Genomic DNA, 24,010 nt, shown 5'->3' with positions numbered 1-24,010 from the left:
CTTATGTATTTTGAAAATGCTGTACTCTATATGTTCTTGGTGGAACCATAAGCTGTGGTACTCAGTTTCATTACATTAGATCTGGTTAAATGCAGGATTTAGGCTGTAGTGTAAACTTAACAGTGTTAAGTTAACCTGTCTGATTTAAAACACATACGGCTAGATTTGGAGTTTTGTCGGTAACGACCCGAAAAACTAACGCCGGCTTTTTTCTGGCCGCACCATAAAAATAACTCTGGTATTGAGAGTCCACATAAAGGCTGCGTTAGGCTCCAAAAAAGGAGCGTAGAGCATTTTTAACGCAGCTTCAACTCTCAATACCAGAGTTGCTTACGCAAGCGGCCAGCCTCAAAAACGTGCTCGTGCACGATTCCCCCATAGGAAACAATGGGGCTGTTTGAGCTGAAAAAAAACCTAACACCTGCAAAAAAGCCGCGTTCAGCTCTTAACGCAGCCCCATTGTTTGCTATGGGGAAACACTTCCTACGTCTGCACCTAACACTCTAACATGTACCCCAAGTCTAAACACCCCTAACCTTACACTTATTAACCCCTAATCTGCCGCCCCCGCTATCGCTGACACCTGCATTTTATTTTTAACCCCTAATCTGCCGCTCCGTAAACCGCTGCTACTTACATTATCCCTATGTACCCCTAATCTGCTGCCCCTAACACCGCCGACCCCTATATTATATTTATTAACCCCTAATCTGCCCCCCTCAACGTTGCCTCCACCTGCCTACACTTATTAACCCCTAATCTGCCGAGCGGACCGCACCGCTATTATAATAAAGTTATTAACCTCTAATCCGCCTCACTAACCCTATAATAAATAGTATTAACCCCTAATCTGCCCTCCCTAACATCGCCGACACCTAACTTCAATTATTAACCCCTAATCTGCTGACTGGAGCTCACCGCTATTCTAATAAATGTATTAACCCCTAAAGCTAAGTCTAACCCTAACACTAACACCCCCCTAAATTAAATATAATTTTAATCTAACGAAATTAATTAACTCTTATTAAATAAATTATTCCTATTTAAAGCTAAATACTTACCTGTAAAATAAACCCTAATATAGCTACAATATAAATTATAATTACATTGTAGCTATTTTAGGATTAATATTTATTTTACAGGCAACTTTGTAATTCTTTTAACCAGGTATAATAGCTATTAAATAGTTAAGAACTATTTAATAGTTACCTAGTTAAAATAATTACAAAATTACCTGTAAAATAAATCCCAACCTAAGTTACAATTAAACCTAACACTACACTATCATTAAATTAATTAAATAAAATATCTACAATTACCTACAATTAAACCTAACACTACACTATCAATAGATTAATTAAATAAAATATCTACAAATAACTACAATGAAATAAACTAACTAAAGTACAAAAAATAAAAAAGAACTAAGTTACAAAAAATAAAAAAATATCTACAAACATAAGAAAAATATTACAACAATTTTAAACTAATTACACCTACTCTAAGCCCCCTAAAAAAAAAACAAAGCCCCCCAAAATAAAAAATGCCCTACCCTATTCTAAATTACTAAAGTTAAAAGCTCTTTTACCTTACCAGCCCTGAACAGGGCCCTTTGCGGGGCATGCCCAAAGAAGTTCAGCTCTTTTACCTGTAAAAAAAAACATACAATACCCCCCCAACATTACAACCCACCACCCACATACCCCTAATCTAACCCAAACCCCCCTTAAATAAACCTAACACTAAGCCCCTGAAGATCATCCTACCTTGTCTTCACCTCACCAGGTATCACCGATCCGTTCTGGCTCCAAAATCTTCATCCAGCCCAAGCGGGGGCTGGCGATCCATCATCCGGTGGCTGAAGAGGTCCAGAAGAGGCTCCAAAGTCTTCAGAAGAGGCGATCCGGACCGGCAACCATCTTGATCCAAGCGGCATCTTCTATCTTCATCCGATGACGACCGGCTCCATCCTGAAGACCTCCACCACGGACCCATCTTCCGGCGACGTCCAACTGAAGAATGACGGTTCCTTTAAGGGACGTCATCCAAGATGGCGTCCCTCGAATTCCGATTGGCTGATAGGATTCTATCAGCCAATCGGAATTAAGGTAGGAATATTCTGATTGGCTGATGGAATCAGCCAATCAGAATCAAGTTCAATCCGATTGGCTGATCCAATCAGCCAATCAGATTGAGCTCGCATTCTATTGGCTGATCAGAACAGCCAATAGAATGCGAGCTCAATCTGATTGGCTGATTGGATCAGCCAATCGGATTGAACTTGATTCTGATTGGCTGATTCCATCAGCCAATCAGAATATTCCTACCTTAATTCCGATTGGCTGATAGAATCCTATCAGCCAATCGGAATTCGAGGGACGCCATCTTGGATGACGTCCCTTAAAGGAACCGTCATTCATCGTCGGAAGAAGATGGGTCCGCAGTGGAGGTCTTCAAGATGGAGCCGGTCGTCATCAGATGAAGATAGAAGATGCCGCTTGGATCAAGATGGTTGCCGGTCCGGATCACCTCTTCTTCCCGGATAGGATGAAGACTTTGGAGCCTCTTCTGGACCTCTTCAGCCACCGGATGATGGATCGCCAACCCCCGCTTGGGTTGGATGAAGATTTTGGAGCCAGGACGGATCGGTGATACCTGGTGAGGTGAAGACAAGGTAGGATGATCTTCAGGGGCTTAGTGTTAGGTTTATTTAAGGGGGGTTTGGGTTAGATTAGGGGTATGTGGGTGGTGGGTTGTAATGTTGGGGGGGGGTATTGTATGTTTTTTTTTTACAGGCAAAAGAGCTGAACTTCTTGGGGCATGCCCCGCAAAGGGCCCTGTTCAGGGCTGGTAAGGTAAAAGAGCTTTTAACTTTAGTAATTTAGAATAGGGTAGGGCATTTTTTATTTTGGGGGGCTTTGTTGTTTTATTAGGGGGCTTAGAGTAGGTGTAATTAGTTTAAAATTGTTGTAATATTTTTCTTATGTTTGTAAATATTTTTTTATTTTTTGTAACTTAGTTCTTTTTTATTTTTTTTGTACTTTAGCTAGTTTATTTAATTGTATTTATTTGTAGGAATTGTATTTAATTAATTTATTGATAGTGTAGTGTTAGGTTAATTGTAGGTAATTGTAGGTAGTTTATTTAATTAATTTATTGATAGTGTAGTGTTAGGTTTAATTGTAACTTAGGTTAGTATTTATTTTACAGGTAATTTTGTAATTATTTTAACTATTTTAGCTATTAAATAGTTCTTAACTATTTAATAGCTATTGTACCTGGTTAAAATAAATACAAAGTTACCTGTAAAATAAATATAAATCCTAAAATAGCTATAATATAATTATAATTTATATTGTAGCTATATTAGGATATATTTTACAGGTAAGTATTTATCTTTAAATAGGAATAATTTATTTAATAAGAGTTAATTAATTTCGTTAGATTAAAATTATATTTAATTTAGGGGGTGTTAGTGTTAGGGTTAGACTTAGCTTTAGGGGTCAATACATTTATTAGAGTAGCGGTGAGCTCCAGTCGGCAGATTAGGGGTTAATAATTGAAGTTAGGTGTCGGCGATGTTAGGGAGGGCAGATTTGGGGTTAATACTATTTATTATAGGGTTAGTGATGCGGATTAGGGGTTAATAACTTTATTATAGTAGCGCTCAGGTCCTCTCGGCAGATTAGGGGTTAATAAGTGTAGGCAGGTGGAGGCGACGTTGAGGGGGGCAGATTAGGGGTTAATAAATATAATATAGGGGTCGGCGGTGTTAGGGGCAGCAGATTAGGGGTACATAAGGATAACGTAGGTGGCGGCGCTTTGCGGTCGGCAGATTAGGGGTTAATAAGTGTAGGCAGATGGAGGCGACGTTGAGGGGGGCAGATTAGGGGTTAATAAATATAATATAGGGGTCGGCGGTGTTAGGGGCAGCAGATTAGGGGTACATAAGGATAACGTAGGTGGCGGCGCTTTGCGGTCGGCAGATTAGGGGTTAATAAGTGTAGGCAGATGGAGGCGACGTTGAGGGGGGCAGATTAGGGGTTAATAAATATAATACAGGGGTCGGCGGTGTTAGGGGGAGCAGATTAGGGGTACATAAGGATAACGTAGGTGGCGGTCGGCAGATTAGGGGTTAAAAAAATGTATTTGAGTGTCAGCGATGTGGGGGGACCTCGGTTTAGGGGTACATAGGTAGTTTATGGGTGTTAGTGTACTTTAGAGTACAGTAGTTAAGAGCTTTAGAAACCGGCGTTAGCCCAGAAAGCTCTTAACTACTGACTTTTTTCCTGCGGCTGGAGTTTTGTCGTTAGATGTCTAACGCTCACTTCAGAAACGACTCTAAATACCGGAGTTAGAAAAATCCCATTGAAAAGATAGGATACGCAATTGACGTAAGGGGATCTGCGGTATGGAAAAGTCACGGCTGAAAAGTGAGCGTTAGACCCTATTTTGAATGACTCCAAATACCGGCGGTAGCCTAAAACCAGCGTTAGGAGCCTCTAACGCTGGTTTTCACGGCTAACGCCAAACTCCAAATCTAGGTCTAAGCAATCTTAGCTTGAGAGTACAACATTTTATGCAGATGTAAAAATCTTAGATAAAATGCCTCCTGGCATCTGGAAAGTCTTCGCATAAAGGGGCAGTAAACTGGAATATTATATATATATATATATATATATATATATTAAAAATCTGCCAAAAGGGCACCTACCTTTTGTGTATTGAGGAGCAAACATTTCTGCATGATTTTAAATATAGAATTTCTACAGCATTGTCAAATAATCATAAATACACTGCTGCATATTGCTAAATTGCTAAAAAAAAAATAATAATGTGTTTTTATGGACCCCTGGCCCCACCATACAACTACCGCACTGAATTTACAATCTGAAATTGCACAAATAAATTTAAAAAAAACATTTACTAAGTAAGTCCTACTTACTCTGCAAATGAAAGTGATCTGTCATCTGACTCAGGCACACACTGTACAAACTGAAGTGTCTCACACTGTGCATAGGGGTTTAGTGCACACTCAGAAATCCTCTCAAATGCTCATGCTTTACTCCTTGTAATGATATTTGCCCACGCTTAATAGCACTCTGCTGTAGCGCCCTCCGGTGGCTGCCAAAATGTAAGGAGTCAACCTATTCACCCCCTGATGACGGCCCTGATAATAAGTCTTGAAAAATTAAGAGTATAGGTTTGTCTATAACAGTGCTAAGTTCCCTTAACACCCTTGGGTGTATTCCATCTGGGCCTGGAGTTTTATTTGCCTTAATTCTATCCAGTTTTTTCCTGATATCTTCTATACATAACCCAGTTAATGGTATGGGCTAGCATCTTCTAGTTTGTTCCAAAGTATCGTCCATTGGGTGCTCTCTTGTGTATACTGAAGAAAAAAACTGGTTTAGTACCACAGCCTTCTCCCTGTCACTGTTAACTATGCTACCATCCAAGCATTTTTATAAACCTATATTGTCCTTCTTAGATTTTTTGCTATTTATGTACTTAAAGATCCTTTGCAATTCATTTTTCATTTTCAATTTTGGCTAATTTGATTGCTTTTTTGCATGCTTTGTTATATTCCTTATAAATATGGTATGTTGAGTATGTACTATTTTCTTTGAATAATTTAAATGCCCTACGTTTTTTCCTAATTTCTCTTAACACATTTTTATTTAGCCACATTGGCTTGGATTTTTTATTTTTATTTTTATAACTATATGGTAATTGTTGATATGTATATTTATTTAACAAAGTTTTAAATGTTATCCATTTAGCCTCTGTATTTTTATTAGAGAATACTTTGTCCCAATTTATGTTATTTAATGATTTCCTTAAATCGTTGAATTTTGCTTTCTTAAATTTAAAAGTCTTAGTTAAACCTTTAAGACACAGCTTATTTCAAATGTGACCATGTTATGATCACTGTTACCCAAATGTTCTTTGACTTCTATGTTTGATATTATATCTATATTGTTTGATAGCACTAAATCCAAAATAGCTTTACTCCTAGTTGGCTCCTCTGTTAATTGTGACAAGAAGTTATCCCTGAGAACATTTAAAAATCTATCCTCCTTAGCAGAATTACTATTTTAATTGGTCCAGTTTATATTAGGGTAGTTAAAATCTCCCATAATGACAGCACTGTTATTAGCAGCCTTAGCTATTTTCATAAGTAGTTGAGTTTCCTCCAGTTCACTAATGTTGGGGGGCTTGTAGCATGTTCCAAGTAATATTTTTTTAGGATTTTTCCCCCCACTCTTTATTTCAACCCACAGGGTCTCTACATTATCACCTGTATCGTAAATATCTTCCCTTATTGTAGGTTTAAGGTTAGGTTTAATATAAATGTAGATTCCGCCACCTCGTTTATTACTCCTGTCCCTCCTAAATAAAGTATACCCCTCTAAGTTAACTGCCCAGTCATGTGAATCATCCCACCAAGTTTCAGTTATACTGATAACATCAGTCTTCTTCTGCAACTATGAGCTCCAGCTCCCCCATTTTCCCCGTCATGCTTCTTGCATTTGTTGTCATACATTTAATTTTCCTGTGCTTTCTGCTGCTACTTGGTGTGCTTTCCTCCATACTTTCTAATGTGACATTTCTTAAGTCATCTCTTCTCTTTAGATATTATAGGAGCGACATATTCACAGTGCTATCAGGTGTAGGCTGGATGTTTTTACAGCAACCTAGCTAACTGATCTTCAGGCTCCAGAAGTGCTGAATGCTCAAAGCTCTGGCCTCTCAGTGGGAGTGATTGCTAGTATTAGGTAACACACGGTTCCAATTTAGCAGATTAAAATCAATTTATTTAAAATGACAAATAGTAAAAAAAAGGAAGAAAAACTGTGAAAAACAAAATAATAGAACAAAAGCTATGGAGTGTATCACGCCAAACTAGCATGTGTCCTAATGACATCAACGGGGGGGGGGGGGGGGGCGGGTACAGCCTAACCTCGGGGAGCGTGATAGGAGCTCTAATAGTGATGATGTGTGTCATGGAGGTGTGTGAGATGCCTTAACCATGATAGAGTGGAAGAAAGGGATGACGAAGTGAAGGGATGTGTGTAATCGGATAGATGATCACAGTGAGATACCTTATGATGCTAAAATAGCTACTCAACACCCAATACCTATATACAAACTGAATCTAAACTATGTGGGCATATGTATCTTTGTTATTGTTATATATAGTGTAATTACAGTGTATAGCTGTTTTGTTTAGTCACATTGGCACTGTCTAATTGTACTTGGCCATTAGACATATCCCCATAGTTTTTTGCCAATTTCAATTTTATTATTATGAACTAGTTGATAAGCCCACCCAGAGGGCAGTCTTTTTGTTAAAAATGCAACCCCCAAGCTACAAAAAATAAATAAGTAAAATACAGAAAAAAATAAACAAAGCTATCCAAAATAATAAAATTAAACCTAAACTAATACCCCTATAAAAATAAAAAATACCCTCCAAAATAAAAACACCCCCTAATCTAATACTAAACTACCAATAGCCCTTAAAAGGGCTTTTTGTAGGGCATTGCCCTAAAGAAATCAGCTCTTTTACATTAAAAATAACAAAGTCCCCCCTAACAGTAAAACCCCCCACCCACCAAACCCCCAAAATAAAAAAACCCTAACACTAATAAACCTAAACTACCCATTGCCCCTAAAGGGGCATTTGTATGGGCATTGCCCTTAAAAGGGCATTCATCTCTTTTTCACTGCCCTTAAAAGGGCTTTCAGCTTTTTTTGAAATTGCCCAATGAACCCTAATCTAAAAATACAACCCCCCCCAAAAAAAAACTAACAAAGCCCCAAATAGGTACTCACAGTTTCAGAAGTCCGGTGGAGAAGGTCTTCCAGGTGGGTCCATCATCTTCATCTGAGAAGACCACTCCTGACCTCCACTCCACGCCACCTTCATTACGCGCACATCTGGGTAGACCGCCACATCTGGGAAGATCACTCCAGACCTCCGCTCTGTGCTGCCTTCCCTGTGGATGAAGATGATGGACCCGTCTGGAAGAAGACCTTCTCTGCCAGACTTCTGAAACCGTGAGTACCTATTTGGGGCTTTAGTGTTAGTTTTTTTTTGGGGAGGGGTTGTTTTTTTAGATTAGGGTTTATTGGGCAATTTGCAAAAGAGCTGAATGCCCTTTAAAGGGCAGTGAAAAAGAGCTGAATGCCCTTTTAAGGGCAATGCCCATACAAATGCCCCTTTAGGGGCAATGGGTAGTTTAGGTTTATTAGTGTTAGTTTTTTTATTTTGGGGGTTTGGTGGGTGGGGGTTCTACTGTTGGGGGGGCTGTGTTTATTTTTAATGTAAAAGAGCTGATTTCTTTAGGGCAATACCCTACAAAAAGCCCCTTTAAGGGCTATTGATAGTTTAGTATTAGATAAGGGGGTGTTTTTATTTTGGGGAGGCTTTTTTATTTTCATAGGGATTAGGTTTAATTTTTTTATTTTGGATAGTGTTTTTTTTTATTATTTTTTGTAATGTTAACCTTTTTTATTTTCTGTAATTTTAGATTAATGTAATGTATTTTTTTTTTGTTTTTATTTTAATTGTAATGTAGTATTTTTTAAATGTAATTAAGGAGTTAATTTAGGGGGTGTTAGGTTAGGGGGCTTAGTCATTAAATTAGTTTTTTGCGTTGTGGGGGTTGGCAAATTAGGGGATAATAGATGTATTAGGTAGTTTGTGATGTTATGGCTGGCAGATTTAGGGGTTAATAATTTTATTGGGTATTTTTTATTTTTTTTTCTTAATACTTCGTGTGGGCGGTTAGTTTATTTTTTTCTTAATAGTTCGTATTGGCGGTTGTTTTTTTTTTTTTTAAATACTTATTGCGGGCGGTTAGTTTTTTTTTTATTACTTATTGCGGAGGGTTAGTTTTTTTTTAAAAAAAATACTTATTGCGTGCGGTTATTTATTTTTCTGTAATGCTCCGTTTGCCTTTGCTGCATCCCGATGAATTCCAAAAATGGCAGGGTGGTGAAAGAATCCTCCTTCAGTGGATTCTTTCACCACCCTGCCATTTTCGGAATCTACCTGGATGCAGCTTCACTGCGCAACTAGCGACACAGACGGACGCGTTACAAACGCGATTATAGTATAGATATATCTCTTTATTGGCTGTTTATCACCTTTTACAAAGCGCAACCTATTGGAGGTCTTTTTGTAGTTTTTCCTATATATATATATATATATATATATATATTTATATTTATATATATTTATATATATATATACAGTATATATATATATATATATATATATATATATATTTATATATATATATATATATATATATATATATATATATATATATATATATATATATATATATATGTGTGTGTGTGTGTGTGTGTGTGTATACATATGTATTTATGCATACTTCCCAACATTTGTGGCTGAGAATGAGGGGCAAAGGAGGTTTATAGGAGCACGTCACCATTTTGAGGGTGGATCTTTGTTGGGAGGAGAGGGATTATGGGTAGTTATTGGGTGGGTTTGTGGGTTTGTCTGGGCAGTCTATGGGTGTTTCAGGTCAGTTTGTTGGCATTGCTTGGTGTTCTTATCGGTGGGCCTAAGGGAAATTCTGTAAAGAGGGACATATGGCTGTCTCAGAGGCTTAGAATCAGGGACTGTCCCTCTCAAATAGGGACAGTTGGAAGGTATTTATATGTGTATTTATTTACAGCCATATATACACATATAAATACATTCATACATATGTACACATATATAGACATATATATATATAAGTGCATAGGAGCCCTTTACAGTTAAATAGAAGAAAACATGTAAAATCATATTTATGCAATATCCGTTTTTATACTGTGTAATGTCCCTACAGCAATTGGCACTGTTATGTTGTAACCTGGGTTTCCTTCCCTGCTGAGGTCAATAAGGAACAGTTATAAATGGGTCACTAGAATGTGCAGTCAATGAATTACAGAATGAAGCAAAATTAAATCATCCACTTTTATGAGGAATTGTAAAGTCCATAATTTTCAGAATTAAATACAGGAAAGGGGTACACGATAAATAATGAAAGTATTGTGCAAAGTTTTCTTAACTATGTATAATAAAACATTTATATTATAATCCCAGTGTTTAATAACCCTTTAAGGATAGTATTGGCAAGTAGGTATAGACAGGCAGATGGTCTTAAACGGAAATAAAACTAAAAAAAAATTTACAAAAATTAAAAAGCTCTAATGTGTTAGAGCATTTTATTATTGTGCATTTGCATTGCTTGCCTATAACTATGTGTTTGTCACGCAGCGCCGCTCTAGCCGTTGTTAGGGGCGCTGCGTCTCCTTCCTGCTCGTTGCCAGGGGCAGTGTTGGTTCTGGCGTCTCTTTCCTGGTCGTTGCCTGGGGCAGTGTCGGCTCAGGATGCGTGCGGTGCTGACGTCATCGCCGCACGCTCCTGATGCTGCTGGGAGCTCTCTGGCGCGAATCCTGCACCTATTTAAACCCTACACTAACGATCTGTCACTGCCCAAGTATAGGTGTTTTCCGTGTGCTCCTGGCTGTGACAGATCATTCTATACCATTGTTGCTGAACCTGCCTGTTTACTGACAACAAAGATCAATCCAGCAGTTAAAGGGTTAACCCTTTAACTGCTGGATTGATCTTTGTTGCTGAACCTGCCGGTTGCTGACTACTCTGCCTCTTTTTCCCCTGAATTGCTGGATTGATTTACTGCTGCTGAACTCTGCCTGTCTGACTACTCTGCCTGTTTAACCCCTAAGTTGCTGGACTGATATATTGTTGCCAAACCCTGCCTGCCTTGACCATTCTAGTGGTGTGCCCTTGGACTGCTTTACTGTTGCCAAACCCTGTCTGCCTTGACCATTCTAGTGGTGTGCCCTTGGACTGCTTTACTGTTGCCGAACCCTGCCTGCCGGACCATTCTAGTGGTACACTCTTGGACTGCATTACCGTTGCCGAACCCTGCCTGTCCGACCATTCTAGTAGTGTGTCCTTGGACTGCTCTGCCGTTGCCGCTGGGGACCGTCCTGCCTGTGGTGAGTGCCACTCTCCTCATCTTACTAACTTTCTCTGCTCTGGCATATTCCCTATCATTCCGGCTCGACACCAGGATAACAAGACTACTGGCCGAGTTCATTCTGATAGAGGAGTATCCCACAAGCAATACAGTGTTTAACCTTTGCGATAGGGTCTAACAGCTAGTTAAAGTCAGTTCCAGTAGTGCATTGTTGCTAAGACTACCTAGGTGTACTTTTCAACAAAGAAACAAAGCAGTAGCCCTAGTGGAAGATTTTTTTGGGCCCCCAAAGGTAACTCTATAGAAAGCAAAAGTAATAAAATATGTTCTACTCAATATAATGGTTTTGAGGATAGATGGATCTGCAACTTGCACTAATAAAAGGCTCCCCTGCATTAGGATTGTATACATTCTGCACACACCTATGTATAGGCTGGCTTTTATGGGCCCCCTTCAGCTCTTGGGCCCTGGTGCCACTGCCCCTGCTGCACCAATGGTAGTTCTGCCCCGAGTACATTTGATCATTGAGATAACGTGAAACATCTCTTAAAATTTCAGACTCTCTCCGAACCATGAAAATTTAATTTTAACTTTCACATTATTATTATTATCGGTTATTTGTAGAGCGCCAAAAGATTCCAGAGCGTAATTCACATCCCTTTAAGATTTGCGTACTGAGAAAGAGATCGTAGTACATGCAGGGAGCAAATTTATGTCCCTGAGAAGAGCCACTAATTAATTATTGATTGCTCTATCTGAGATTTCCCGCTTCACTGCTGTTGCCAAAGTTATATATATATATATTCATATAGATATATAGGTATTGATATCTATTTTACAAAATATTTTTTATATATCTATGGAAATATAAAATAAAAAGAACATTTTCTTCTATGTGTAAAACATTGGAATGTAAAGTATTCATAATTTACTTCAGGTTTAACACAGTTGGTCTAATGCGGAAATGTGCAGAATGTTACAAGGTTTCGATATCTGAAGTCCTGCAGTTAGCGTGCATTAGACTTCCCCTCGCGCACTAACTTTTAAATTTTTAACTTGTAATACATGCACTAATATGGCCGCAGTTTTTTTTTTCTTTTAGTGCAGTTAGTGCGCCACTTGTAATCTGGTCCCATGTCTTAGATATGAATACTTTTATGGTTGACCTCCCTTCACTCACAAGCTAATGAATCTTTCAATGACAAAGCACTGGTGCCTATCAAGGGATCTCAGTATACACTGAGTGATTGCATTTAAATACAGACTGGATGAAGCATGAAATAGCTATGTTGGGACATAATTAAACCTGATGAGTGTGGATATTTCAGCAAGATTCATGAAGTAATTACACACAGCAATAAATGCAATGCCATGTGTTTAATGATTTATAATTCCGTACTCAAAATAAAACATTTTGTTTCATTATTTCATGCCATTAGCAAACATAAATAAAATCTGAGCGGGCATTTGAAATTACTACACTGCCCTAAATATTTGCTACAAGCTTGTTGTAAGAAAAATGTATTGTGCAATTGTTGTTTTTTAGCAATGAATAATTCAGCGCTGTTTGCATCTAACAGCTGTTTCTGAAAGGTAGCTGCTTATTTGCATTTCTTCAATTGAAGAAGGTACTTTATTTAATACCAGCTTATGATGCTGGGCAGATGTGATTGGTGCTTTTCTGCATCTGTATCTCTAATTAGTGTTATCGGAACCATCATTTTCTGATGTAACCTACAGTTTTTAATCTACAAGATCCCCCCGATCATTATGGCTTTCATTGTTTGCCGGAGGAGCAGTCAGTTTACAAGTGGTCCAGCTTGGGGAGGCTGGCTACAATTATTCAATTTCACACTGACAAATCAGGCGTGTGGAAAGTAAAAGAGAAAGGAGGAGGGAAAAATAGTGGGTGTTGGGGAAGAAAAGAGAAATATTCATACAGAGCAGATTGCTCTTACAGACTAAAAGTGTTGATCTCTATTTATCCATATTTTGTTATTTATCTTTTTTTTTTTTAGCAGCAAGATTTATTATAATCTCAAGGGAATTTCAGTATTTTCATTTCACTTGCTTTATTTATATATGTATGTATGTCTCCGAATGCTTATTTAGAAGACATGTACTGACCTGGGAGCTTAATTTCTATCAGTTTGTTGCTCAAGAACTGATTGTATCAATCTTATACTGTCCACAGGATCCAAAGGTATGTAAGTCTACATAACTTACCTCATATGAAAAAAAGATGAGTACTTTAACCTACTTGTGCTTTAAAGATTGTTGACTGACATCCTGGTTTACAAACGTTTGAAGTGACAATTCATCTCAGAGTATGTGTGCATGTGGTGTATTTGCAAAATAATATGTGATAATGTTGGAAAAGTATACTAGAATACTTCATATATCTGTAAATTCACATGTAATATTTTGTATAAATATATAGAGAGAAAATCAAATTACATATTATGTTTCCATCATGACCCTTCATCAATATGCAATGAAATCAATTGAAATTAAGTTACACTGATTTTTTATGAGACTTCAAATAAATGTGTGATAATGAGGTTAAGAGGCTATATATACAGTATATATATATCCATTGATATTTACATTATATAAACATGCACACATAAAGACACCCTACACACACACACATATAGACACAAAATAACACACACTACTCACACATACTTTATATAATCATTTGAAGATTTCAGCAGCTTTTGACTGTGTGTAATTAAAAGGCAGCAGCATCAGAATTAACCAAGTAGCATCAGAATTTAACTGTAGCCATTTACACGTCCAAATATTGATGTATATGATTAGTTTTCAACCACATAGGTGAGATGGAATTTTGAAAAGCAGGACCATTCTGAGAACACACTTCATTCCTAGTCCATCATTCTCATAAAATCTTACAAAAGAAATAGACAGATCGCTTACAAACACAATGAGAATGAGCCTAATAGATTTACAATAGAATTGTGCAATATATATATATATATATATATATATATATATATATTATAAAACAGCTTTTTAATTATTTAATTAAACAGGATCATTGATCTTAATAAAAATGTAATGTATGTTTTCCAGCACAGCTAGAACAAATTTCATAGCGATGGATGTATTCATGAAAGGGCTCTCCAAAGCTAGAGAGGGAGTTGTAGCAGCTGCTGAAAAAACGAAGCAGGGTGTGGCGGAAGCAGCAGGGAAGACAAAAGAGGGCGTTCTATATATGGGTAGGTACTTGCTAATCAATAAACTGTCAGCTGTTAAATTGGAATCAATTTATCTGCTGTCTTTAAAACATAATAAAAATATTTTGATTATAACATGCAGCTTACCCTTGGGCATAAGACAAAAAATAATCAGCAAGACAAAAGCCCCCTTTTATAAGAGGCATTGTACTGGAACAGTAATGTGGGGATTCATTTTAATTTAATGCATTTCAAGCAAAGCAACGTTGACCAGTTATTTTAATTCTGTTTATGTTATTACCTTTTACACTATCTACTACAGTGTGTTTAAACATTTTTAAATTTCCCTTACCATTATTTCTACAATATAATATTTACCACATGCTATGTTCTATCCCTTACCATATACTATTCTGTCTATATACCACTTTTCTTTTTTTAAAACTAGGCTCATGTTGCATTACTTATAGTCTGTGCATTTCTTTCATTTACCAGTTTGGGTAAGCTTTACAATAGCAATGCATGGCCATATCATTATAACGTGTTTTAAAGGAACACAATGTGTCGTGATCAATATTGTTATTGAATTAGAATCAAAATTGACTAAGTGAGCATCTCCTTGTTCTCTTAGTAAAAAAATATTAAGTGGTTTAACAAAGGGAGCAAAGCAGCAAAAATGAGGCAAAGACACAAGATTTCTCCATTTGTCCGCTACTCACATTTTGTTGCCCTTTACAATATAACCTGCCAAAAAATGATAACCAGGGTTCCTTTTTATTCCAAAGACTACCTATGCCTCATAGATAAAACCCAGAGATAAATGTTGTATTCCACAGTTTAATAATAAAGACAAATGCTTTTGAATTTTTGTAGATGTATATGTGCATGTGTGTGCGTGTGTACGTTACGTGAATGTGTGAGTGTATATGCGTCTGTGTATATATGTGTGTATGTGTGCATGTGTGTGTATGTGTATGAGTGTATGTATGTGTGTGTATGCGTGTTTATATGTGCATGTGTGTGCATGTGTGTGTGTGTGTGTGTCAGTGTATGTATGCGTGTATGTGTGTGTGTATGTGTGCATGTGCATGTATGTATATGCATGTGTGTGTATGTGCTTGTGTGTGTATGTCTGTATGTGCGTGTGTGTATCTGTGTGTATGTGTGTGTGTGTGTGTATGTGCATGTTTGAGACTAAGGGTGCATGCATGTGCATGAATGTGTGTGTGACGTGTGTGTGTGTATGTGTATGTGCATGTTTAGGTGCATGTATGTGTGCATGTAGATATGTGTTCATATGTGTATGCGAAAATAGATTTCTGGAGTCCATAATAAACTAGAATTTATTTATTACAGAGGTTTACTCCCACTGCTACCCAATGTAGAAATGTAAACATGAATTCCAGTATTGTTTATTATTTTGACTTCGCCATAGCATATGGGGATTCTTTTTCCTGATTTTTGGCATATTCAATGTAAGGTTAAAAGTGAATCAACATTCAATAAGGATTTCCTTAAATATTAGGAAACATTTAAAAAAGGGGAATTATTTTTTGTTCCCTATCAGCATTATGATATAGAAAGAGAGTTCCAGAGTAATATTAGCTGTACCTCCTAGCAGGTGCCACATATGTGTGTATGTTACTTAAACTTTGACAAAAAGTATTTTGCTAATATAAGTATACTGTAAAAATGTTTCTATTCAAAACAGTCAATTTGGACTGTTATGTAACTTTAACCATACCTTTAAACGTCTCCCAGAGAATTTCCAGGGAGGTGAGGAAGACTTCTGGGCCCAACCCCATTGTCTTAGAATGACCTTAAATTTGAAAACCTATAAAAAATATTTGAAACATTTAGCGCTTCTAATGGACTTGAAAAGGCCCCATCCTCTATTAGTCATATAACTCTTTACATATATAATTTGCTTTTTGTTTGCTTACCAGACAGAATGACTGTAGCTAACAATATGCATGATTGATGTCACAGATGGATAGCAGATTTGTACTTGGAAAACAGTTTCAGTGCGATGACAAATGAATCATAAAATGGGCTTTTATATATACTTCTGGTAACTGAGAACACAACATTTTCACATAGTACAGTTTCACCATTATTTACAATGGACAATTAAGGCTAAGGCCCCTATTTATCAAGCCGTCAACCACAAATACGCTGGAATTCCACAGCGTAATTGTTGCGAACTTGATTCAACCTAGTTATCAAAGCCTACAGACCAGCAAATGTTGAAATCTGTGACGTAACATACGATCCGCCGGTCTCAATCCGACACAGATCGATGCTTACGTCATTACAGACACTTTTTCAAAGTTATCAAATAGTTAATAGGTACGTTCGCTGCTATTCCAGCCCAGCATACCTGGTTTTCAATCCGCCACCCTGGAGGCCGCGGATGCCATAGGAATCAATGGGAGTCTGAAAGCAGCAAAAGCTTATGTTCGATGGTGCCAGATATCCCATTGATTTCTAAGGTAGAAAACAAGTAAAGTTTACATCTAACACCCTAACATAAGCCCCGAGTCTAAACACCCCTAATCTGCCACCCCGACCCCGCCACAACTAAATAAATGTATTAACCCCTATTCCGTCGCTCCTGGACCCCGCTGCCACCTATATAAAGTTATTAACCACTATCCCGCCGTTCCCGGACCCCACTGCAACTAAATAAAAGTATTAACCCCTAAACCCCTGGCCTCCCACATCACTACCACTAACTAAACCTATTAACCCCTAAACCGCCAGCCCCCCACATTGCCATAAACTAAATTAAGCTATTAACCCCTAAACCTAACAACCCGCTAACTTTACATTAAAATTACAACATCCTTATCTTGTAATAAATTAAAACTTACCTGTAGAATTAAATTAAACTATATTAAACTATTAATTAACCTACCCTAACTATTATACTACAATTACATTAAACTACCAATTAAATTAACTATATTACATATTAAAAAAAAACTAACCCTACTCAAATTATTTAAATCTACAATAAAAAAATACTAAGTTACAAAAAAAAGAAAAACTAAGTTACACCCCCCCCACTAAGTTACAAAAACAAACAAACCACAGTATCAAAAAAACAAAACAAATTACACCTAATCAAATAGCCCTATCAAAATAAAAAAGCCCCCCAAAATAAAAATAAAAACCTAGCCTACAATAAACTACCAATGGCCCTTAAAAGGGCCTTTTGTGGGGCATTGCCCCAAAGAAATCAGCTCTTTTACCTGTAAAGAAAAATACAAACAACCACCAACAGTAAAACCCACCACCCACACAACCAACCCCCCCCCAAATAAAAACCCTATCTAAAAAACCTAAGCTCCCCATTGCCCTGAAAAGGGCATTTGTATGGGTATTGCCCTTAAAAGGGCATTTAGCTCTTTTACTGCCCAGACCCTAATCTTAAATAAACCTAACACTAACCCCCGATGATCCACTTACAGTTCTTGAAGTTCCGCTTGAAGGATCCATCCAGCCGGCAAGAAGTCTTCATACGGGCGGCAAGAAGTCTTCATCCATGCAGCCTCTTCTATCTTCATCCATCCAGTGCGGAGCGGGTCCATCCTGAAGACATCCGATGAGGAGCTCCTCTTCAATACGGTCTCCGCCATAAACTGGATCTTGAATGCAAGTGACATCATCCAAGATGGCGTCCCTTGCATTCCTATTGGCTGAAAGGTTCCAATCAGCCAATAGGATTAGAGCTGCTAAAATCCTATTGGCTGTTCCAATCAGCCAATAGGATTTGAGCAGCTCTCATCCTATTGGCTGTTCCAATCAGCAAATAGGATGTGAGCTCTCATCCTATTGGCTGATTGGAACAGCCAATAGGATGAGGGCAGCTCTCATCCTATTGGCTGTTCCAATCAGCCAATAGGATGAGAGCTGCTCAAATGGAAGAAGATAGAAGAGGCCACATGGATGAAGACTTCTTGCTGCCTAGATGAAGACTTCTTGCCGGCTGGAGGGATGTTAGGTTTATTTAAGGGTTTTTGGGTGAGTTTTATTTTTAGAGTAGGGTCTGGGCAGTAAAAGATCTAAATGCCCTTTTAAGGGCAATGCCCATACAAATACCCTTTTCAGGGCAATTGGGAGCTTAGGTTTTTTTTAGATAGGGTTTTTATTTGGGGGGGTTGGTTGTGTGGGTTGTGGGTTTTACTGTTGGGGGGGTGTTTTTTATTTTGATAGAGCTTTTAGATAAGGTGTAATTTGTTTTTATTTTTGATACTGTGGTTTGTTTGTTTTTGTAACTTGGTGGTTGTTTGTTTTGTAACTTAGGTTTTCTGTTTTTGTAACTTAGTATTTTTTATTGTAGATTTAAATAATTTGAGTAGGGTTAGGGTTTTTTAATATGTAAATAAGTTAATTTAATTGGTAGTTTAATGTAATTGTAGTATAATAGTTAGGGTAGGTTAATTAATAGTTTAATATAGTTTAATTTAATTATACAGGTAAGTTTTAATTTATTATAAGATAGGGATGTTGTCATTTTAATGTAAAGTTAGCAGGTTTTTAGGTTTAGGGGTTAATAGCTTAATTTAGTTTATGGCGATGTGGGGGCTGGCAGTTTAGGGGTTAATAGGTTAACTTAGTGGTAGTGATGTGGGAGGCCAGGGGTTAATACTTTTATTTAGTTGTGGTGGGATCCGGGAGCGTCAGGATAGGGGTTAATAACTTTATTTAGGTTGCGGCGGGGTCCGGGAGCGGCGGGATAGGGGTTAATAACTTTATATAGGTGGCGACAGGGTCTGGGAGCGGCGGGATGGGGTTAAACATTTTAGTATAGTGGCCGCGTTTAGTGAAAGGGTATAAATAAAGTTGGAAAAAAGCAGAATAGCAGCGAGATCGATGACTGTTAGTTAACAACAGTCCGATGCTCATCGCCCCGTACTTGGTGCGTGGCTTTTTGACAGCTTTTATTATAAATGTGGAGAGTGTATTCAGGTCCGCTGCCGCGATGTTAGGCGATCGTATTGGTTCCGTCGTATGCAACAAAGTTGACGGCTTGATAGATAGGCCCCTAAGTTTGGTTTCATTTACTCTATGAAATAAGAAGCTATGGGTGTGTGCAAGTGGTGTATAAATATACATATGCTCTTGTGTCTGTATATGCATTGAAGGGAACAGTAATTACTGCTAAATTTTCAATGGGCTTAAGCCCCATATCTATTGCAATGCATCTGTCTGGAGTGGATAGAAATTCAATTAATATATGTCAAATTATAGACCGTTGTAAACAGCAGACTTATAGACACAATAAGACATATATTGTGACAGCAGAAAATAACCAGTAGGCCTATTACACTATTCATATCTCTGTCTGAATTGTAGGTTTAATTGATCACAAGAGTAGCCTTATGCAAATCCCAGGTTCTATTGAATTCCCTTATGGTGTTTGTCCCTACAACCTCAATTGGAAATCTCTGAAGAAATGCTAACATGCACTCCATATCAAAAAGCTGTGTTAATCACTTGTACCAGATGAACACACTTTTATCTTTGGTTCCAGTAAAACAGCCAGCACATTTAGTTAAAAATTATGAACACTCCTTGATGGTTTCCCATCTTAGGGCTAGATTAAGAGTGGAGCACTGTTTAGCGCACCCTCTCGAGCCTTAGCTGCTAGAAGTTAACTGTTTTGCGCGTCGGGAAGCGCTGATATTACAAGTTGAAAGTAAAAGATTTGTGCACGCTCGAAACCCGACCCACGCAAAAAGTTAACCACAGGATGTTTTGTTTGCGATATCACAATAACCCCATTGACTTCAATGGAGCAGTGAAGTAAAAATCGCATGCTAAACCCCAACCCAATAAACCCCTTACTCCAATAAACTCTAAACTGCATCATCCCCCTACTCTAACCAAACTACACTATTAACCCCTAATGTTCCACTTCCCCCATCTAAGTCTACCCCACTACACTATTAACTCCTAATCCGCCATAATCCCCAATCAATATTAACCCTCTATACTATTAACCCTTAAACCGCCACAACCCCTGCTGCAATAAACTCCCTAAACTATTAACCCCTAAACTGCCACAACAACCTTCAATAACCCCTACACTACTTTACCCCTAAACTGCCATTACCCCCACAGCAATAAACCCCTATGATACATAACCCCCTAACAAATAACTCCCCCTAAACCCTTAACCTAACCTGAGTTACAAAAAATAAAAAACTCTTTGTGTTATTTTTTAAAAGTTACCCAAAATAAAAAAACACTACTAAAAAAGCTGTATCCTAAAACTAAAGTGCCCCTTGAAAAGTCCCGCTAAAAAACTATTCTAAAACTAAAATAACCCCACAAATAAATAAAATTCTTTTTGAAAAAAACTAATCTAAAAATCACCATGAAAGGGACATCTGTCAGGCAGTGCCCTAGTTTAATTGATTACTTCTCATTTGTAAAAAAGTAATTATAGTTCTTTTGCAAAGAAGGAATTATATCTCTTTTATAAAAAGTGATTATAACTCTTTTGCAATAAATCTATCCTATAAAAAAAAAAAACTAACGCTAAACCCCAAAGTTTAGACTCACCATCTTGAATTTGGCTCCTTTGGGGGGCAGCAGCGGGTCCTTTGCAGTGCTCCTCGATCTTCTTGGGCAGTTCTCTTCTGATCTTCCACCCAATCCTTCTTCATTCTGTCACTGCAGCAAACTGAAGTTTGAATGCAAGGTTCCTCGTTATATAGGGGTGCCTTTGATTTTCTATTGGCTGATTTTTTAATTCCAATTCAAATCATCCAATAAAAAAAGCTTTCATTCTACTGAGGGTGTTTGCAAACTCAATCTGGCAAGGCAAGTGTTTGCTGTGTTTATTTGTCAAGTGTTTTTATTTAGAGCTTGATTTTACTGTATAGTTTACTTACCATTCTGTAAACCTACCTTTCACATTGCATCAATCCTGTGTACTTATGTGCTGTGAATTGTATACTGTGATGATGTTTTCAGCCTAATAGAGTATTTTAATGTGATCCACTTGCTGTGGATTTTATTCTATATTTTATTTTATAATGGATTTTTTATAATAAACAACATTTGAAACTATTCAGTTTTACATTGTTCCTATGAAGTATCTAGAAATGGCGCTGTAATTTTTTGCTCTATTATTTGCTTGAAATGTGTTTTATGATGGACTAGTCGATAAGCCTGCCCAAAGGGCAGTCTAATTTTTGTTTAAGCCACATATGTAGAAATAACTTATTTTGTAAATCTTCTTTTATATAAATAAGTGGAAAAGCCTGCCCAGAGGGCAGTATTTTGTGGTGACGGAACCACCCGGCTTTTTTCGGAAGGGCGGTCTATTGTGGTAACGGAACCACTCTGCCATTTTCGGAATCCACCTGGATGCAGCTTACGCTGCATTCAGGTGGATTCTTTCTTCACCCTGCCATCCAGGTGGATTCTTTCACCAACCCTTTTGCTCTCTCTCTCCCCCCTCTCTTTTGTTCTCTCTCCCCCCTCTCTTTTGGTCTCTCTCCCCCTCTCTTTTACTCTCTCTCCCCCCTCTCTTTTGCTCTCTCCCTTCTATTTTGCTCTCTCTCCCCTCTCTTTTGCTCTCTCTCCAACTGTCATCTGCTCTCACTCTCTCCCCCTCTGTTTTGCTCTCTCTCCCCCTCTTTTGCTCTCTCCTTCTCTCTATTGTGCTCTCTTTCCCCCCTCTTTTGCTCTGTCCCCCTCTCTTTTGCTCTCTCTCTCCCCCTCTCTTTTGCATTCTCTCCCCCCAACTTTTTGCTTTCTCTCTCCCCCTCTCTTTTGCTCTCTCCCCCTCTCTTTTGCTCTCTCCCCCCTCTCTTTTGCTCTCCCTCCCACCTCTCATTTGCTCTCTCACTCCCCTCTCATTTGCTCTCTCTCCCCCTCTCTTGTGCTCTCTCCCCTCTCTCTCCCCCCATTCTTTTGCTCTCTCTCCCCCCTCTCTTTTGCTCTCGCTCCCCCCTCATTTGCTCTCTCGCTCCCCTCTCTTTTGCTCTCTCTCTCTCCTCTCTTTTGCTCTCTCCCCCCTCTCTTTTGCTCTCTCTCCCCTCTCTTTTGCTCTCTCTCCAGCTCTCATTTGCTCTCTCTCACTCTCTCTTTTGCTCTCTATCTTCACCTCTATTTGCTCTCCCTCTCCCTCTCACTTTTGCTCTCTCCCCCCTCTCTTTTGCTTTCCCTCCCCCTCTCATTTGCTCTCTCTCCCCTCTTATTTGCTCTCTCTCCCCCTCTCTTTTGCTCTCTCTCCCCCCTCTCTTTTGCTCTCTCCCCCCTCTCTTTTGCTCTCTCCCCTCTCTTTTGCTCTATCTCCCCCCTCTCTTTTGCTCTCTCTCTCCCTCTCTTTTTCTCTCTCTCCAGCTCTCATTTGCTCTCTCTCTCCTCTCTCTTTTGCTCTCCCTCTCCCCTCTCTTTTGCTTTTGCTCTCCCCCTCTTTTGCTCTCTCCCCCCTTCTCTTTTGCTCTCTCTCCCCCTGTCCTTTTTTTTTAATTGGGGCACTCCCACTGCCTCCCCTTCCCTGCTGAGCCACCATTTTTTTTTAAATTAGGGCACTCCCACTGCCTACCCTTCCCTGCTGAGCCGTCCACCCGCCCACACCTCCCTCTGGCACCAGTAGAAGATCATTACAGGTGGTGACACACACAGTGTCACCGTCTGTAACAATCAGGAATCTGGCCTCATATGGAGGTGGAGCACCGATCACACTCCGGCTCCATATGCGGCAGATGCCTGAAGCTTCAGAAGCTCCAGCTCTCTTTTGTTACAGCTGAGAGTTGCAGCTCCTGAAGCTGTCTGTCGCCACGAGGCGGCTGTGCGCGCATCCAACATTACTTTGAGGATGCATGTGCGCAACTGCCGAAGGCGACGGACATTACAAACACAATTATAGTATAGATTGGAATAATGAAGTTGATTTATGTTTACTGATGAAGTTAACACAGTGCTAAGCCAATTTTTACTCACCAAAGAGGAAAGAGAGTTGAATATGAATCTTACTAATGAAGACTGGGAAGAAATCTTTTGAGGAATAACAAGTTCCTTTATCTCATCTTATATCACTGAGAGCTAAATTATAGCTACGTCCTATGAATGTTGTTAGAGACATTGGCCTCTATTTATCAAGCCGTCAACTTACCTGCATTCAACGACACAAATACGCTCACCTAAGTTCGCTTAACATCGCTGCCACGGACCTGAATACGTTCTCGAAAGTTACCAAAAAGGCTGTCAAAAAGCCGCGCACCAAGTACGGTGCGATGAGCAGCGGACTGTTGTTAACTAACAGTCATCGATCTCGCTGCTCTTCTGCTTTTTTTCAGCTTTCTAGGTACCTTGTCACTAAACACCCACACTATACTAAACTGTTTACCCCCTATACCGCCGCTCCCGGACCCCGCCGCACCTAAATAAAGTTATTAACCCCTAAACCACTGCTCCCGGAGCCCACCGCAACTCTAATAAATGTATTAACCACTAAACCGCAGCTCCCGGAGCCCATCGCCACCTACATTATACATATTAACCCCTAATCTTCTGCCCCCTATACCGCTGCCACCTACATAAAGTTATTAACCCCTATCCTGCCGCTCGCGGACCCCACCGCAACTAAATAAAGTGTTTAACCCCTAAACCGCCGCTCCCGGAGCCCACCGCCACCTACATTATATTTATTAACCCCTAATCTTCCCCCCCTACACCACCGCCACTATATTAAATAATATTAACCCCTAAACCTAAGTCTAACACTAACCCTAACACCCCCTAACTTCGAAATAA

The 24,010-nt window shown here is 38.8% G+C and overlaps 1 protein-coding gene across 2 annotated transcripts in view; it reads left to right on the top strand.

Moving 5' to 3' along the window:
- Positions 1–12,987: 12,987 nt before the first annotated feature.
- SNCA (synuclein alpha) overlaps positions 12,988–24,010 on the top strand; it is a 290,489-nt gene continuing 279,466 nt past the window's right edge. The window contains exons 1-2 of one of the 2 annotated variants that reach the window (XM_053703430.1): positions 12,988–13,233; positions 14,132–14,272. In XM_053703430.1, the coding sequence (XP_053559405.1) occupies positions 14,152–14,272 (121 nt within the window). In that variant the 5' untranslated portion in view covers positions 12,988–13,233; positions 14,132–14,151. Of the gene's footprint in view, positions 13,234–14,126; positions 14,273–24,010 lie in introns of both variants that reach the window. The other variant, XM_053703429.1, reaches the window with a different exon arrangement.

This window comes from Bombina bombina, chromosome 2 (genome assembly GCF_027579735.1).
Source record: "Bombina bombina isolate aBomBom1 chromosome 2, aBomBom1.pri, whole genome shotgun sequence".
NCBI classification, from domain to species: Eukaryota; Metazoa; Chordata; class Amphibia; order Anura; family Bombinatoridae; genus Bombina; species Bombina bombina.
This window is presented reverse-complemented; position numbering and strand designations above follow the sequence as displayed.